At 55.1% G+C, this 17028-nt stretch overlaps 1 protein-coding gene across 3 annotated transcripts in view; it reads right to left on the reverse strand.

The window, feature by feature from the left end:
- The window catches only part of ZNF609 (zinc finger protein 609), a 75370-nt gene that overhangs the window by 6487 nt on the left and 51855 nt on the right, over positions 1 to 17028 (reverse strand). For all 3 annotated transcript variants that reach the window (XM_069797685.1, XM_069797684.1, XM_069797686.1), the window contains exons 3-4: positions 10835 to 11060; positions 20 to 107 (exon numbers count right to left, since the gene is read on the reverse strand). In XM_069797685.1, coding sequence (XP_069653786.1) covers positions 20 to 107; positions 10835 to 11060 — 314 coding nt within the window. The remainder of the gene's footprint in view (positions 1 to 19; positions 108 to 10834; positions 11061 to 17028) is intronic.

Below are 17028 nucleotides of genomic sequence, written 5' to 3' on the forward strand. Positions count from 1 at the left end.
AACCCCACCGTCCACTTACCGGGGAGGTGCCCAGTCGTGCTGCGTGCAGTCAAGCAGCGTCCCCACGTATGTCTTGTTCCTCCAGGTGACATTGACCACCAGCATACCTGTAAGGTGAGGGGAGAGGGTCAGACAGGGCCAGGCGTGACCCCCACAGTGTCTCGCCCTTCCCTGGGCATCAGGACAAAGGGGGATCTACTCCTCAAGATAGGCAGGAGGAAGAGCTCAGCTCTAGGGCTGGAGGAAGGTGGACAAGGGGTCTTGGGCTCTTGGGAGAGGTGAGACCCCGGGCTCTGGGCTAGAGAGGCACCGAGATGGGAGCTGGAGACCCCCAGCTCATCCCCTCTCTTGGCACGGCTCTGGCCGGTGTCCACTCAATCTCTCCTCCTTAAGCCACTCAGCGCTCTTCCCTATTTTCATGGAGATGCTAACCAGTGACACCCAAAGGGCTGCAGGATTTGGAGGGGCCTGAAGATCTACCTTGGCTCCATGTGTGCTCAGGTAGGGAAGGCGATCTCTGGCGAGTGAGGGCTGTGAAACCCTCGGGGGAGATGCAGACAGCTCCCAGCAAGGCTGTGGATCCCAACAAGGAGCTGCAGACTTCCCAGCATGGCTATGACCTCCCCGACCGTGCGCAGCCATGAACCCCACAGCCCTCCAGAAAAGGCTGTTACTGCCACTAGATGGCAAGCTGAGCCCAGCATCCCCACACAGGTGACCACCCCTGGCACAAAAACCCAACCTTGGGGGAACAACCCTTGTCCCCCTGCTTCACTTTGCTCCTGCACCCCCTGGGACACCCATCAGCCCCATATCTCTGCCTGGAGAACCACCCATGGGACCGCATCTCCTCCCATCATGGAGCAAAGACATTGGGCATTCGGAAAACCTGGTGGTTTCAGCTTTTTCACACCAATTCAAGAAGAAGAGCAGCCTGGCTCGCACCCAAGGATGTGGACCCTCAGCATCTCTTCTTGGGGGTGAAGGGGTCTTTTGCAGCATCACTCAGCAATGTAGATATTTCCTCCCCGCCATGGACTGCTCTGATTACCACAGAACTAATTTGACCGGGAGCGGAGTCTGTTGCGCTGAGCACATTTATCTGAGCAAGGTAAAACTCAGGAGATGGGAAACTCGTTTGCAAGGGTTGATGAGCGCAGCGAGATATACAGCCGCGCAGTCCCAGGAGATGGATGGAGCCGAGGGGGCCCACAGCAGCTGTGCCTGAAGCACGTTTATAAATCTCAGCCCGTATCCCGCGTTGTGCTGTGCCAGCAGCCAGCTGCAGGCTTTGGGGGGGATAATATACGGAGCTGAGGTCCGACACACGGGTCTCCTTCAGAAAGAGAAATGAAATGCAGGTCTTCTCTTTCTCCTTCTCCTCCTGGAAAACGTTGGGTGCTCCAGTGGGAGCAAGTCATGGGAAGACATGGTGCCGGCACATGGCCAAGACCTACAGCCGGCTCATCCCGGTGAGCAGGAGAGGCTGGGTCCTGCCTTTGCAGGAAGGTGCTGGGGACCTGCCTTGACACAGACATGACCAGGACGTGATGCTGGAGATGATGTGGGGTCGAAACCAACAGCCCCATGCAGGGAGAAACTGCTGGGAAAGAGGGGGATGCTGATCCCAGGCATCGCAAGGAGGGCATGCAGAGGGTGTTCTACCTCCATTCCCCCTAATGCAGCTTTTTTTGGCAGGCAGGAGCCTGTCCTCCCTTTCCTTAAAACCCAGGGAAGCTGCTGGCTGCATCCTGTGCCCCAATCCAAACCCACCATCCCCAGGACACCTCTGTGGAGCTGCTGCAGGATGCTCCCAGGAGCTGCAGAAGGACCAAGCAGCTGCTGAGGGACCAGCAGCCCTAACCCAGACCCCATCCCTCCTGGCCACAGGGCTCGGAGGAGCAGCTCCTTCTGCCCCCTTCACCACACACCCAGCGCCGGTTCAGTCCTTTGAAGCCAGCAAAGACCACGTGCGCCACTGGAAGTTACTTGCACGACAAGTCACTGGAGTCTCTTGTGCGTCCCAGGGCCAGCGTGCCTTATTAGAAAGGACATGCTGGCATTTTTTTTTTTCCCTGCCACCGCAATCACAGGAGATGAAAGATGAAGGGACAAAGCAAGCCAGCACACAGCCGTCCCTCCTTTCCCTGTTGGAGCGTCAACCCTCCAACACACACCAGCCTATATTTAACCCACTGCAACCAATCATACCAAATCCCTTCCTAATCCTCCAACAATAACCCAGGACAATTTAAACCCTGAGGATAGATCCTAAGCAGCTTTTTTTCACCCGCTGTGTCCCCCTCCTGCGGCAGGATGATGAGCAGGCACGGGCAGGGCAAGGGCGGGCAGCGATGAGGCAATGCCCTCGCGTCCCCAAGGCTGGAGATGCTCATGCCCAAAGACCGGCAGTGATACTCTTGCAGAGGAGGAATCCCGCTCGGATAACTCCAGTCCCACCTGGTTTCATGGGAAGGTGACACCTTTGAAGCTCTTAAGCAATCAATACCACCCAAATCTGGGTGCAAACCACTCAGCAACTTAGCCACCAAGTGTTCACGTCACCGCAGAGTCGTACCCCGGCAGGAAAAATTAACAGTGGGTTGACGGTGCCAGGTTGCCGTCTAGGAAGGTAACATATGAGATAATCCTATAAAAAAATAGATAAAGAGATGAAGGGAGCAGGGGGATGAAAAAAGCACTGCCTGGTCCTTGTATGGTCCCTGCACGGGTGCCCTGTAGCAGTGGAGCTGAGGCTCAGTGGGTGCACCCAGCTGGTGGGGACGTCGGATGGACGAGGATAATGCTGCATGAAGTCTTCCGTCCCAACACAGCCCTAAATTAGACCAGTTTAAGCCTTTCGGATAGATAGTCCCTGCTGGGGCACAGCTCTTCCATGTTAAAATGTAGGTGGTGGTGTCTCTGCTTGCAGACCAGGGCCGTGGGCACCAGGAGCCATTGCATCAGGGGAAACATGCCCCAGGTCCCCCCCAAGCACCCTTAGGGCACTTGGGAGAACCTGGGGCACTTTTTCCCCCTTTTCAAATATGAAGCCCCCCCCCAAGCCCAGCCAAGCACATCTCCAAACCCTGCTGAGAAACCAGCGTGCCAGCATCCACGGCGAGCAGAGATGCTGTCAGACCCATGCATGGCCAGTTCATCGCATGGCTCAACATCACGCAGCCGTGATGCTACTGAGCTGTCTCCAGCGAGGCCGGGTCCTCAACCATCATGGGGACTGCTAGAGCGCTTGGAGGAGTGTCCCCAGCCTTGTGGGGAGCAAGGAAATGTTGCCTCTGCAGTTGGAGAGGACAGCTGCTGAGAGCTCTGCTAGCTTTCTGCTAATTTTGGGGTGACCTCTGCAAGGCAACGGGATGACAGCCGGTGGCATTTCGCACCCCAAGGAGCAGTAGTTTGCCTGCAGGTCTGTGAACCAGCTCAGATCCAGAGTCAGTGTAGCCCCACATCCCATCTGCACCAGTGAGCAGGAGCAGGGATCCATCTTGCACTGATGCTGCTCCAGGGCACCACCAAACCTCCAGCACCTGCAAGCATTCAAAGTCCTTCTTCTGTGAATTCCTCCTCCAGCTGCATCATCTTTGGGATGCCCCGGCTTTTGGATGCCCTTTCTTCAATTCATTTCCCCTCCAGCTGCACCACTTTGGGGATGTTCCAGCTTTGCCATAAGCCCTGCTCACGTGCAGGGAACCTGGCACAACCCGTAGCACCCAGGCGTTAGGACACAACACCCAAAGCTGTTGCGTGGCCAAACTGCAACAGCTCCAGCTGCTGCTGCCAGGAGAGCAGAGGACACCACGGGGCAGGGGATGGCCAGCACAAGGGCCACCTCACCCAGCGAGGAGAGAGATCACTCAGCAATTACCCTCACGGGCAAAACAGACTCAACTGGGGAAATTAATTTATTGCTAATCAAATCAGAGTAGGATAATGAGAAATAAAAACAAATCTCAGAACACCTTCCCTCCACACCTCCCTTCTTCCCAGGCTCAACTCCACTCCCGATTTCTCTACCTCCCCCCCTCCCTGGGACAGGGAATGGGGGTTGAGGTCAGTTCATCACACATTGTTTCTGCTGTTCCTTCCTCCTCAGGGGGAGGACTCCTCACTCTTCCTCTGCTCCAGCATGGGGTCCTCCCATGGGAGACAGTCCTCCATGAACTTCTCCAACATGGGTTCTTCCCACGGGCTGCAGTTCTTCACGAACTGCTCCAGCATGGGTCCTTTCCACGGTGTGCAGTCCTTCAGGCACAGACTGCTCCAGCCTGGGTCCCCCGCAGGGTCACAAGTCCTGCCAGAAAACCTGCTCCAGCGTGGGTTCCTCTCTCCACGGGGCCACAAGTCCTGCCAGGAGCCTGCTCCAGCGCAGGCTTCCCACGGGGTCACAGCCTCCTTCGGGCAGCCACCTGCTCCGGTGTGGGGTCCTCCCCGGGCTGCAGGTGGAGATCTGCTCCACCGTGGACCTCCATGGACTGCAGGGGGACAGCCTACCTCACCATGGTCTTCACCACGGGCTGCAGGGGAATCTCTGCTCTGGCACCTGGAGCATCTCCTCCCCTTCCTTCTTCACTGACCTTGGAGTCCACAGGGTTGTGTCTCTCACATACTCTCACTCCTCTCTCTGGCTCCTGTTGCGCAGCAGTTCTTTACCCCTTGTTAAATGTGTTATCCCAGAGGTGCTACCACCATCGCTGATGGGCTCAGCCTTGGCCAACAGCAGGTCTGTCTTGGGGCTGGTGCCATCCAACACAGGGGGCAGCTTCTGGTGTCTTCTCACAGAGAAGCCCCCCTCTACGAAACCCTTGCCACAAACTCAATACAGTCTCCCTGGCAGGGTCAGAGGGAGATAGGATCATTCCATTAAACCACGCCAGGATGGATGCTCCCGTGGCAGATGACTGTCCCTGGCCATCTAATGCCCTGCTTTCCAAGGGACAGGAGGGTTACCAGAGGGGCCTCGGATGCCGGAGCATGGAAAAAGCAGCAGGCAAACCTTCAGCTTGGGTCACCCCAAGGGACAAGGAGCCAGCAAGGGTGTGTTTGTGAGTTCTGATGACTGAAGTGACTGTGGGAAGTCGCACCACGTGTCACTAATCCCATGGGATGGGCATTTAGTTCACCAGGACCTGCTGAACACGCACAACACCCACTGCCATGCTCCTGCCCAAACCCCACAAGAAGTGTCCACCTTTGGTAACAGTGATGATGTGACTACGAGCAAGGTTCTAACATCACCCTGCAAGAGGACAGCCCATCCCACTGCAACACATGCTGGCCAGCACCCATGTGGGAGTCGGGGCTGCAGCTCTCTCTCCATGGCCTGAAGCCCATCCAGAAGATGTCTCCAGGATTTTGGGGACCTTGGTGCCTCTCAAGGCTTGGAAGGGAGGGCAGAGCACAGCCACAGCACCAAGCCCCCAGAGCCACCTGCAAGCAGCCCGGACCTCCATCCTCATGCTCCTGGAGGAAGGAGGCAGAGGAATCGAAACCAATTTAGCTCCCAGGAAAGCGTGGCAGAGCAGCTTGCAGCTCAAGAGCCTCCTTGTAAACAAGTCCTTTAATCCAGCGCTCGGCAGCTAAAGCAGGAGCCCCAGCTGGTATTACCTGGGGCAGTTACAGACATGCCTTAGGGAGGTGGACGTGAGCAATAGTCCTGTCTGGAGCAGAATATTGCTCACCTATTGATAAAACAGCCTCTGTACAAAGCTGACAGATGCTTCGAGAGCGATAAGCGGTGCATTAGCTCTCCTCCAGCTTCCCGCACTGTCAAGCCAGCAGATATTAGACACGAAGCGGTGGCGCCAGGGGAGCACCGAGGAATGATGCATAATAAAGCTCTGCTTCTTTACACCAACACGCGAGCAGCCACCATGCTCGGGGGATTTGCAGCCTCCCCATCCATCGGTGAAACAGGAGGAGGGTGCGAGGCAGCAGCCTGAAACACCAGCAACCCTCGCAGCACCAGAGACAAGATGCCCTGTCACCGAGCGGCACCGGATGATGCTCCCACCCGGAGTGAGCTGCTGGATTGCTGATCTGAAGATGAGAGTGGTCACAGCCGTGTTGTCACAGCTTTAGGAGGCTTCGCAGGAGTGCGTCGAGCCTGTGCATCAGCTCAGCAACCTTGGAGGGGATTTACAACCGCTCGTTACTTTGGGAAATGCCATTAAAGCAAATGAGAAATCCATATTGCCGCTCCTCACCCTTGCTGCATCAGCCTTAAAAACTCACCTCCTGTTTCTGGGTTCAAGTATGCATGGCTAAAAAGACTGGAATGTGTACGCAGGGGATGACGCAGCCCCCTTTGAAGCCCCAAAGCCCACCCATAAGCAGTGCAGTCTTGGCACATCCCTCTTTTAAAACATCCCCAGAGGCAAAGAGCAACCAGAGGCGCAACCGAAGGCTGCGGGTAACAGTGAGGCAGCATGCTCAAAAAGCAAAGCCATCAAATCTGGGGTCAGGCTTCCTCCCAGTTACAATAAAACCTTCCAGTCTTTGCCCTCGCCCTCCAATCCTTCCCCATCCTCTCCCAATCTATTGCATCTCTCTCCTGCTCCAAGCAAGGACACATCCACGCCAGCATCTGCAGACCCCAGGGGTGCTCACGCTCCATCATACCCCCAAGAGATGTTTGCAAAGGGGCAATCCAAACACCTGGAGTGCGCAAAGCTCCGCCGTGGGCAACCTGCCATCGCTGTCCCAGCACGGAGCTGGAGGAAGGGATGCAGAGTTTGCTCCCGTTTTCTCAGTGCTGCCACACCATGATCCTCTTTGCTCAGAGGTTTTGCGCGCCAGATGCCAGCTTCTTTCAGCTGTGAACAGCACCGTTGTGGCGCTGGGAAACGGTCTGCTCGCTGCAAGTGGAGGTAAGGAGGTGACATGCTCCAAGCCAGGTGACACCAGCTCCACTGAGGGGGAAGGAGGAGACCCAGCAGCTAATGAGGCAGCAGAGCGATGCTTTCCGGTGTAATTAGATCAGTTAATAGTTCCTGCAGATCAAAATCACACCTAACAGAATTAGGGGAACTGCCAAGACAGCTGCTCCCCACCAAAGGCGTTTCAATAAAACACATCCCTGCACAAGACGGGCTCAGCAAAGGGACAGTGTCACCAGCATGGCCGTGGGAGAGCACGTACAATCGGTGCCCACCACTGGCAAGACCAGACCTCAGCCCAACACCAACCTGGAGCAGCAGCGGAGCAGATGGACCAAAAGCTCAGAACCAGATGTTTGGTGGTGGGAGCCCACCGGGATGCCTTTGGCAGCGATCACGGTCTTGCAGCAGGTTTTCTAGCAGGCAGAGAGGACAAAGCTGGTGTTCAAGGCAGAAGGGATGTGGTGGAGCTTCGTGCTCCCATGTCAGATGGGTCAGCTCCAGCTTGTCCTTCTGAGGCTGCTCCAGCATTGCTGGGCTTTGGCTTTAGGAGCCTTTCTCCCCAGTTTCACAGCCCCATGGCCAACCCAAAAGCCATTTTCTATAAAAAGGGAGCTCTGGTCAAAGAACCATGTTGCCTTCCTCTACCCAACCCCTTCCAGAGACATTCAAGGCAGACAGACGTCTCCAACAAGCCATGGGCTTCTTTGGGGTGAACAAGGTGGTAAATAGCAACTGCCTGAGCCCAAATACACTTTTGCCAGCATGCACGGAGCAACACAGATCCCTTCGGCTTGGGGGCAACATGCCCCCATACCACACAGCTGGGAAAAGAGCAGCTTGCAAAAAGGTCCACGTCAGAGCAATTACTACAAGAGTCTAATGAGCATGTCCGACACAAATCCAATTTTCAAGGAGGCATCGTGCTGCTGAGAAGAGATGCCCATCTCCTGAGAGGCTCGGTGGGAACCGCTCGCGATGCTGCCCGGTGGCAGGGGGCTAGCCAAGATCCAGAAGAGCCCACAGCATGCTGCTCAGGGAACCGGGACATAAGTGGGAGCAACTGTAATTCTGTACCTCCCCATGCCAATCATTCCAGGAGATTCAGGGATGTCACCCGTGGGGAAAAAGCAGCTGCTGCAGTTGAGCCAGCAAGCTCCTCTCCACCATTGGAGAGGATGCTCAATGCAAGCCAAGAGCTGCTCCTGCTGCCCTGGGGTCTTTCCAAGTGGTCCTGCGAGGCTGCAGCATCACAAGGAGCAGGGGGAGAGAGATAGACCCCTCTGGGTGAGGGTGCTGAGAACCCTCTGGAGATCTTGGGGATAGTCTCCAGACACACAGGCGTGCTCACACATGGTGAAAGCATCTTATTTGGCTTTGCAGACATCCCCTTGGTGTAGCTTTCTCCTTTGTATCCTTTGGGCAAGGGGAGATGCTCGCTGCATCCATTTCACAAGCTCCAGTTTTGGACAGCCATGGCTAGCATCTCCTCCAGCATTGCCCTTGACTCCCACCATTAACAACAGGAAGGCAGGAGAGAGATGCCAAGCCAGAAATAGGGACAGTTTCACCCTGACTTTTCACTTGAGGACGAGAGATGCTGCTATGACAGGAGCCAACGTGTGCAGATGACCAGAAGTGACCAAAGGCAACAGCATGGCTTGTCTTCTGCAGGGCTGGCCATAGAAGTCATCGCTCCCGACAGCGGCAACCAAGCAGCAGCTGGCAGAGAAGGATCTTTGCGCTAGTTCATTGAATTACTGCAGACTAAAAATAGCCAGGCTGTGGGAAATCGCAGGGCACCCCCAAGGCACACGCCAAAACGGTGGCTGCAGAAGCAAGGGGTAATGCGGACAGACAGGCAGACGGGCCACAGAGCTTCAAGGTGGGGTGAGGAGCAGGAGAAAAGGGAGGGGAAACCAGAAACCGCTCCCATGTCACTGCCTCTCATCCAGGAATTGGCGGAGGGGAGGATGTTTTTGCACTCTCTGCCTTGGGGATGCTCTGTTCATCCCTCCTGGCACAGCCACGTGGGGCTCCTCTGCCCACCATGAGCCTCTTCTCCTGTTTTCCACCCCAAAAAAAGCCCCCTGCAAGGTCCAAGCTCTCATCAGCTTTGCCACTGCCCATGGAGGTCTCCAGCAGTCCTGGATTTTCAGCGAACTCTGCAGCTCTGGGGCTTCTTTGTTGAGGAAAATGACACCAGAATGGCATGCTGGTGGGGATGGGGAGGTGGTGGGGGGCTTAGCATGCGGGCCCAGAAGTGCTCCTCTGCACTGCTGCATGTCCCAACAGTCAGCCCAGCCGTGGCTCAGTTTCCCTAGCTGAAGGTATTGCATCTTGTAAAGCAATCAGGCTCTTTCCAGACACCAAACAAGCAGTGCCAGTGTGCTGGTAGCTCAGCAGAAGACCTTCTGCAGGTTTCCTCTGAGCAGATCCCCCTGGCAGATCCCCCAGCCCTGGGGTGCACAGAGCAGGGCTCCTGATTGTTCTTGCTTTGTGTTTTCTTGTCCCCACCAGCAAGGCCAGCTCAAAGAAGAGGATCCTCAGGCCCAATTTTACAATGTGTGGTGTCCTTCTGCCTTGGAGCAGCAGAAGAAATGCACTTCCAGCTCCTGGCTGCCTCAATCTGGATGAGTTTTTCCATACGGAATGGATGGTGAAGCAGAGAGGGCAAAAGAGTGTGGAGGTCCCCATCCCAAGCTAGCACACCCCAGTCTCCTCCAGCATGGCCCATACACTCCTCTCTTCCCAAATAGTTCAGGTCATGATGCTTTTCCCAATGGGAACAATTTCAGTGCTCACCACCTCCACATTGGGGGCCATCACAGCACTCGGTCCTGCACCAACCACAGTTTCAAAAAACACTTTCCCAGTGGGGAGAGAGGAAATGCAAACTGGGCCCATCCCCACCTTCCTAAAGAACGGGGCAAGAAGGGAACCCCCCTGGTAACAGCTCATGGGAACACAGGTTTCAGTTCAGCTTCCATCAGAGATAACAAAGACAGCAGCAGTGAGGAGCAGCCAGGGGATAAAGGCCAACAGCTTCATTTGCACGCAGCGGCGATGGAAGAGCAAGAGCAGATGTCCAAGAGGAGCTCTTGGGTACCCAGCTGAGATGAACCATCAACTGGCCTCCACCACTGCTGCTCTCTCACCTTTGTGCTTCTGGGCTCTGTTTCTGCTTCCAGATCCCAGCTGAAGCCAGACACAAATACGAGGAGCTCACGCCGAGCCTCCCAAAGCAGAAACCTCCAGCATCCCAACAAGGCTGGAGGGAAGGCTGGGTTCCAGCACTCGCCGTGGTCCACTGAGCCACCTATTCATCCCTGTGTTACTTGGCAGAGTCTCAACAGCAACGAAAACCCATCAAAGGACCTGGGAAAGCAAACCAAGCTGTGCGCAGATGAGACGAGCTCCAGCGGAAAAAAAGATTCGATTGGCTTGGCAAGAGAGACGAGAGCCTGATCTCCCGCCGAGTCGATTTTGAAAGCTCCACTGGGGTTTTTTAATCCAGCAGGAGATTTCTGCCACCTCCCAGGGTTTGAGCGTTTTTGTGACAGACCTGTGGGTTGCCAAGCAGAAACGAAGTCAACTCCGTCAAGTTCCCATGCAGGCTGGCACGGCCTTTCCTCTGGCACCTCCAGAACAAGTTAGCTCTTGTAGAAAGGCAGAGAAACAGCAGCTTAGATTTTTGCCTGCTGTCTGGGCAAGGGGATAACGCAACGCGTTGGGCTGACGCAAGTTTTGGCCCGTTACTCCCTTTGCTGGACAGATTAAGGGCTGCTCCCACACAGCTCCTCTGTCCTGACCACCCAGATGGTGGGGGGAAAGCCCAGGATGTGCCAACAAGCAACACAGCAGGGACACGGGAAGGAAGGGATTGCCGTAACTCCAAAATGACATTGTAGGAGAGCAAAAAGCTCTCCAGTGACACTTACCGTCCTCCGTCTCTTGCCAGACGATGCCCTCCAGGTTCACGCTGGTCCCAGGCTCACAGGGGCCCAGGCACTCGGGCTCGGTGGCCAGGGCCACGTCACAGGTGTTCACTCCCACCGAGCGGGTGCGTACCATGATCTGCTCACAAGGCGACGAGATGTCGTTGTTGACAACAGGGACAAGGAGGTGCAAGGGCAACACAGCAGGCGTAGAGACCGGAGACTCCATCTGTGGGGAAGGAGAAACACACCGGTCACCATCAGGAATACGGGAAGGAGAGCAAGTATCAACAGGCATCTACATTCCTGGAGAACCTCAAGCCCAGGGCTGCCACCTTCTCAATGCTTGTGCCAGCAGGCAGTTCAAGTCCCACACCCCGTCAGAGGACAAGGATCTCGCAGATCTCTCCCACCCTGGCGTGCCCATACCCACGTAACCCTGAAGAGCCAGCACTTTGTAGTCATATAGATCACACCCAAACGTCCCTCTGCAGGAGACATCTGCTCTCCCACTTGAAAGAGTTTCTGCCAAGCTCCTTCCCTGACGGCAAAGCTGGTCTAATCATCCCCGCTGAGGATGCCTTTTGGCTATTGCTCAGATGTTAATGCAGTCAATGACTTTGGACCTGATGGCTCATTAGAAGAAAAAAAATTACAGGCTTCTACGCAACTGGCAGGACAGGACAAACGAGTAGCGGTCTCCCTCCAGCGCCTGTGAAAACCAACATCCTCCTCCTCCCAAGTCTATCTACCCTGTGACCACCTGAAGATGCAGGCATTCAGATGACATCTCTCTTCTCTGCACAAGTATCTGCTTCAGAGCCTGATCCGGCCGATGGCAGAGCCAACTGCACCAGCCATCGTGCTCTCCTTGCACATGGAAACCACATCTCACAGCCAGAGCCGGCTTGGAAAGCCAACACGCCAAGTGAAACCACGGCCAAGTCACCCTGCCGCTGACAAGCCAAGGTCCTTGGCCGCTCTGCCATGCTAGCAGATTACAGCAGTGTTGGAAGAAGGATGGCTGACGGGCTGATTTTCCCTGGCCAAGGGAAGGGTAGGGTGGAGACCCTCCTGTCCTTCGGGGTTCACCAGCCAAGCCAGCCGCAGTCAGTCATCCCCTCACCCTGGCTCACAAGGATTTGCAGCAGTTTTGGGGCTAGCTGCTCATCCTCTGCTCAGACCTCCTCTCTTTACAGTTTACGATCTTGATAAGATACTGAGCAACCTCAAAAGAGAAGCACACTGAGGAAACTAATCAGTCAGCAGTGAGCACTGATCTGGGTTTCGGTTTCAAGCAGGGAAAGATCCCTCTAGAGCATCCAGCACTACACCAAGAGATGTCCTCCTAAGCCTCTGCTGAGGAGAGATGATTATAACCCTGAAGAGGCCAAGCTTGCTGGTCACCAAGAGCGGACACAGACACCAGCCCATGACAACCTCCAACCTTGCTGCTGGCTCTTCTTGGCCAATGCTGCTGACAGCCACCAAATGGTCAGACTTCCACCCTGAACTGGTATCCCAGTCCTGACCAGCTGCCAAAATCATCTGCTCCCTCTCTTGTTCATGCGCCTCCATCCTTTAAGCAAGATAAATAACTCCAGCAGAAGCGTGCATGTCCAACCTCACCTGCCCCACACAACATGGTGCCCAGAACCGCAACGAGTGGCTGGAGCATCCCATCTCCCCATCAACTCATGACCCCACAAAGCCTCTCCACATCCTCAGCAACACAAACACCATCCGCAAGTGGAGAAGGTGCAAGAGGCAAATCCCTAGGCAGAGGAGCACATCACATCCACCCAGCGGCTTTCTGCCTGCTCCCACAGGGGTGGCTGCAGGCAGGGGACAGGGAACATGACCCCCGCGGAGAACTTGGAGATCTTCTGGCTCTGCCAGGGCAAGTGGATTTGCTCTTCCAGCAGGAAAATACAAAGCACCTTCTGCCTGCGTGCCTGCAGCCCTCTCCTTGTTCTGCGTCCGTCCACTCTCCGGACAGCTTGTCAGAGCACATCCACCCCACTGAGCATTAAAGATGGCCTGGAGGTCTCAAGCAGCAGTGGCTGGACCACAAGGTCCCCTCTGCCAGCAGCACAGCTCGTGCTCCACAGCTCTTTTTCCCACGCACTGCCTCCAACCTCCCACTGGCAGGACCAGCTCTCCCCCAGGAGCCCATCCCCAGCTCTCCATTGCCATCCGCCTCCAAGGCTGCCCCGTGGCCAGTGCCCCAGCTGCATCCCATGGGATTTGAAAAGGGTGTTTTTGGCATAACAAGCCTGCCAGAGAGGAGGGCTGCACTCCCACAGACAAATCACTCCCCCCCCTGCCTCCTAAAATACAGCAATGTCACCCTGCCCATCTCATCAGATCCAGGGCAAGGAAGATCTTGAAGGAAGCGTGAGGCTCCTTTGAAGAGGCTCAAGAAAACAAACCGCTCCTCAACGCCAGATTTTGAAAACCAAAAGCAAGTCTCCAGCAATGAAATAGCCAGAGAGGAACCAGGCAGGGCTGCCTGACTTTGGCGGGCAGCAGCAAAAGCCCAGGCGGTGATGGGGAGCACTCGCCCCCATCGCCCCGGGAGCAGCGGCTGCGTGTGCACGCCAAGGACCTGTGGGTTTTGAAATCGTTCAGCTTCCTTCCACTTTGCGACAGAAACCACAGCGCAGCACAGGAGCGTTTAATTACAGTTCCAGCTCTGCTAATTATCGCCCGGTCACATTCGTAATCTGCATTATGCTATGGTGCATAATAAGCAGCTTGCTGAGATCTCTCTAATAAGCGAGGCGGCTTGATGGGATTTCATATTTCACCCTGCACTGGAACAAACAGAGCCTCGTTTAGCAACCGTGGGGAGACAAGGCAGCTCTCCTGCTCCCTTGCCCGAAGCTCAAGAGAAAAATAAAAAGGCCCAGTGTGGCTCTCCAAGGGCAAGGGCAGAACGGAGCTGCCTCACTGGGACACATCCGAAAAAAGCCAAAAGCCATGCCAGAGGAAGAGTCAGATGGATCAATGCCTGAATTCCCCCACACACACACACTCCATGCATCCATGCATCTTATCTCCCGGTGCCACGGCTTTTCATCCTCCTGCTTTATCGAGCAAGGTCAGGAGATTCACCCGCTGGTGGTTGCGTGATGCCTGGGGGGAGCCAAGGCAGCCCCGAGTACCACAAGGCAGCTCTGCCGGCCAGTCTCACTGTCGGCAGGCACCCGGCTGTCTCCGCTAGGCCACAAGCCAAGGGAGATGCTGGCATCAGGGCCATTGGGCAGCTCTCATACCCTCGAGCAGCGGCTTTCGCATCTCCTCCAGCTAGCAAGGCTGAGCTAGCGGAGATCTCCAGCTCCCCAAAGCAAGCCCTGCACCCTCCTGGCTTCCAGCTCCAATGCACGCTACCCCCCGAGCAAATCACTTAACGCTTCTGGGCCCTAAATCCCCTTTGCAGAAGGAAAATTTATTTCTCTTTCCTTGCTAGGTAGGCTCGAAGATTAAATGCTGGTGAGTGCAAATGCAGCCGCTACATGCTTGCTGCTGGAGGGAGCCTGTATGTCTCCAGCAACCCCTCTGCAAGAGTTACATGGGGTGAAGCTTCCCCGTACCGGTGCTGGCCGTCCGCGTCCGCCCGCCACTGCCTCCCCTAATGAAAGCCCTTTGTGTTTCTTGCAGAGGCTTTCCCATCACGAGGAACGTGCTTTCACCACCGCCGAGGACAGAAGTGGAACGGAGCCAAGCCCAGGCAGCAGCCAGCACAAGCACTGCTCAACGCGGAAAAAGCAAATCCACTGAGAGTCTGGGGCGATGCCGATGGCACCAAGCAATGCCTGTCCTGGGGAAAGGGTTCCGAGTGGGTAACTAAAACGTACCCCTCATCAAGGCCCTCACTTGAAGGTGGGACAAGGTCCCACGTGAAGAGAAGCATGGCGGTGGATGCTGGCAAAGGGAGATGCACACAAAGCAGCTCCTGCCATCTTAGAGCGGTGCCAGCGCAGCTTCGTTAACATCAGTCACCGCTAAGGGGACTTCAGAGCAGCAATTAGCTAACGGGAGAAAGAGAAGACAGCACAACAAAAATAAATACACCGTACTAATTTTGATGCCAACCCCTAAACCACCCAGATCACTCACTCACATTTATGAGTATTTTGGTTTGCTCCCAATAATCAAAGTCAACCAGGAAAGAAAAGTGCATTTTTGAGCAATAAAAACCAACAGGGACACCAAAAACACAGTGAAGAGCAACAAGCAGAGATATTTGTAGTGCATCCACAAGGACAGAGAGGGTCCGAACTACCACATGGTGTAGGGCACCCAGAGAGCTGCACCCCATTTGTCAGCAAGGTGTTGCAGTGGTCAGCGTGAGACCACTGATGCACCTGAGACGGTGCTGGGGTTCCAGCGTATCCCCATGTTAACGAGCTACGCAGCACGGTGGCCCATTTTTCTCATCTAAAAGGGTCCTTCAACTCCTGCAAATGCAGATAAGACAACAAAAGCTAAGGGGAAGCCTCATTACTGGTCACAGACTCTTAGCTGCCATGTGTCAGGAGACAAAACATGGACCAAAACTGCTCCATCACAGAAGCATTGCTCAAGGCTGCAGCCAACACTTCCCACATCACTGCATGGCTCAGCCCCACGTTTGGGAGCTTTGATGTTGTCAGTCTTGACCTGCTCAGTCACCACATCCCCAACACCTTTGCTTTTTCAGAGTAGGACCTGGGAACATGAACTTCCAACTCGCTGAAGAGAGAAAACCAGAGAGCAGATCCATCCACTTGATGAACATCTTTGGTGGGCATCTCCAAACCTCAAAACTGCAGCACCTGAGGTGCCCTTCCACCAGTACCGGTGACCTTGGCAAGGATTTCAAAGAGGAACTGGAGTCTTCTCCAGCCTGACTGCCAAAGCTGGGTATGCAGAGCCTATGACAAATCCCTTCGTTGGCACTGGTGCCCACCACGCCTACGATTCAATCTTGAATCTACTTGCAAGCATTGCTCAATAAGCTCCAACAGACTCGCCCAGAGCTCCTGGTCACATCACCCAGCAACAACATCCCGACACACTGGAGGCACACAACCCCAGGAAGTATGGAGGAGGCTCCAGAAGACCCCCTCCCCGAATAGCATGGGTGGCAATGAATCCCGACTGTTTGCTGGCTGGATTTGTCTGGACCCCAGCAAGACAGTAGCCAACAAGAGCTTCCAACAAATCCCCGCGTGCAGGGAAATAATGGTAGCACAAGCATTGGGTCCAAGGACGGAGCCGGGAGCATGGGCTGGGGCACCGATCCTGACACTGTTACCCATTGCTCTTCCCTCTTGCTAGCTGGAGGCTGAGGTTGCTGACGTCAAGATGTGGAAAAAAAAAAGAAAAAAAAATCTGTTTTAGAAGAAAGTTTCCCTTCCCTGGAAAAATGCCAGCTTAATAAACTAAGCCAGTTATTTCTATGGGCTGCGGGAATGCACTCAGGGAGGACATTGGTTTTAGTTGGTAAATCCGAGTCCACAGGACATCAGGGCAGCTAGTCCAAGAAAAAAGGAGGATCGCCATTTCCGACAGCCCCCTCTAGCAAGAAGCAGTAAATGTCATGAGAAGGAAGGATTAATGCTTCCATATGCTGTGGAGTGGAGCAGGCTCAGCATGGCACTCCCCAAATTCACTCTGCAGAGAGGACAGGCGAGTGTGGGACCTCGTGGCCAGTGCCACCATCAGAAGAGCCAGGCAAGTTGGATGGGAACTAAGGATTCTTAAGGAGCAGCGGTCCCAGTTTCCCTCCTCAGATGATGCAGCTTGTCCTTGGAAGCCTGCAGGTAAAGCCAGCCCCAGGCTGCATGGCAGGCTGGGAGAGAGACCATGAGCACACACCCAGATGATCTGGACTGGCTCCTGCCATGCAGGACTCTCACCGTCCCCGAAACCAAAACTGGGAGAGGCCAATTCCCTGCCCTGCTCCTCGATGGCTTGTCCCCAGTGCTCTTCACTGTCTGCTCTCGCCCCCCCAGACACCTGCCTGAGATTCCCAGCATCTCCCAGCCACGAGGCCATTGATGGCACAGTGTGACAGGAAGGTTCTGCCTACAAAATGCTGCCTGCGCATCCTCTCCCGGCCATGCAAAGCACCTGCATCCCAGCTCTGAGGTCCAGCTGGATCCCTGCACGGAGGGGTTTTGCCTCTGTCCATGCAAATCCCTTCCCTG

The sequence above is a fragment of the Haliaeetus albicilla genome, chromosome 12 (genome assembly GCF_947461875.1).
Source record: "Haliaeetus albicilla chromosome 12, bHalAlb1.1, whole genome shotgun sequence".
NCBI lineage: Eukaryota > Metazoa > Chordata > Aves > Accipitriformes > Accipitridae > Haliaeetus > Haliaeetus albicilla.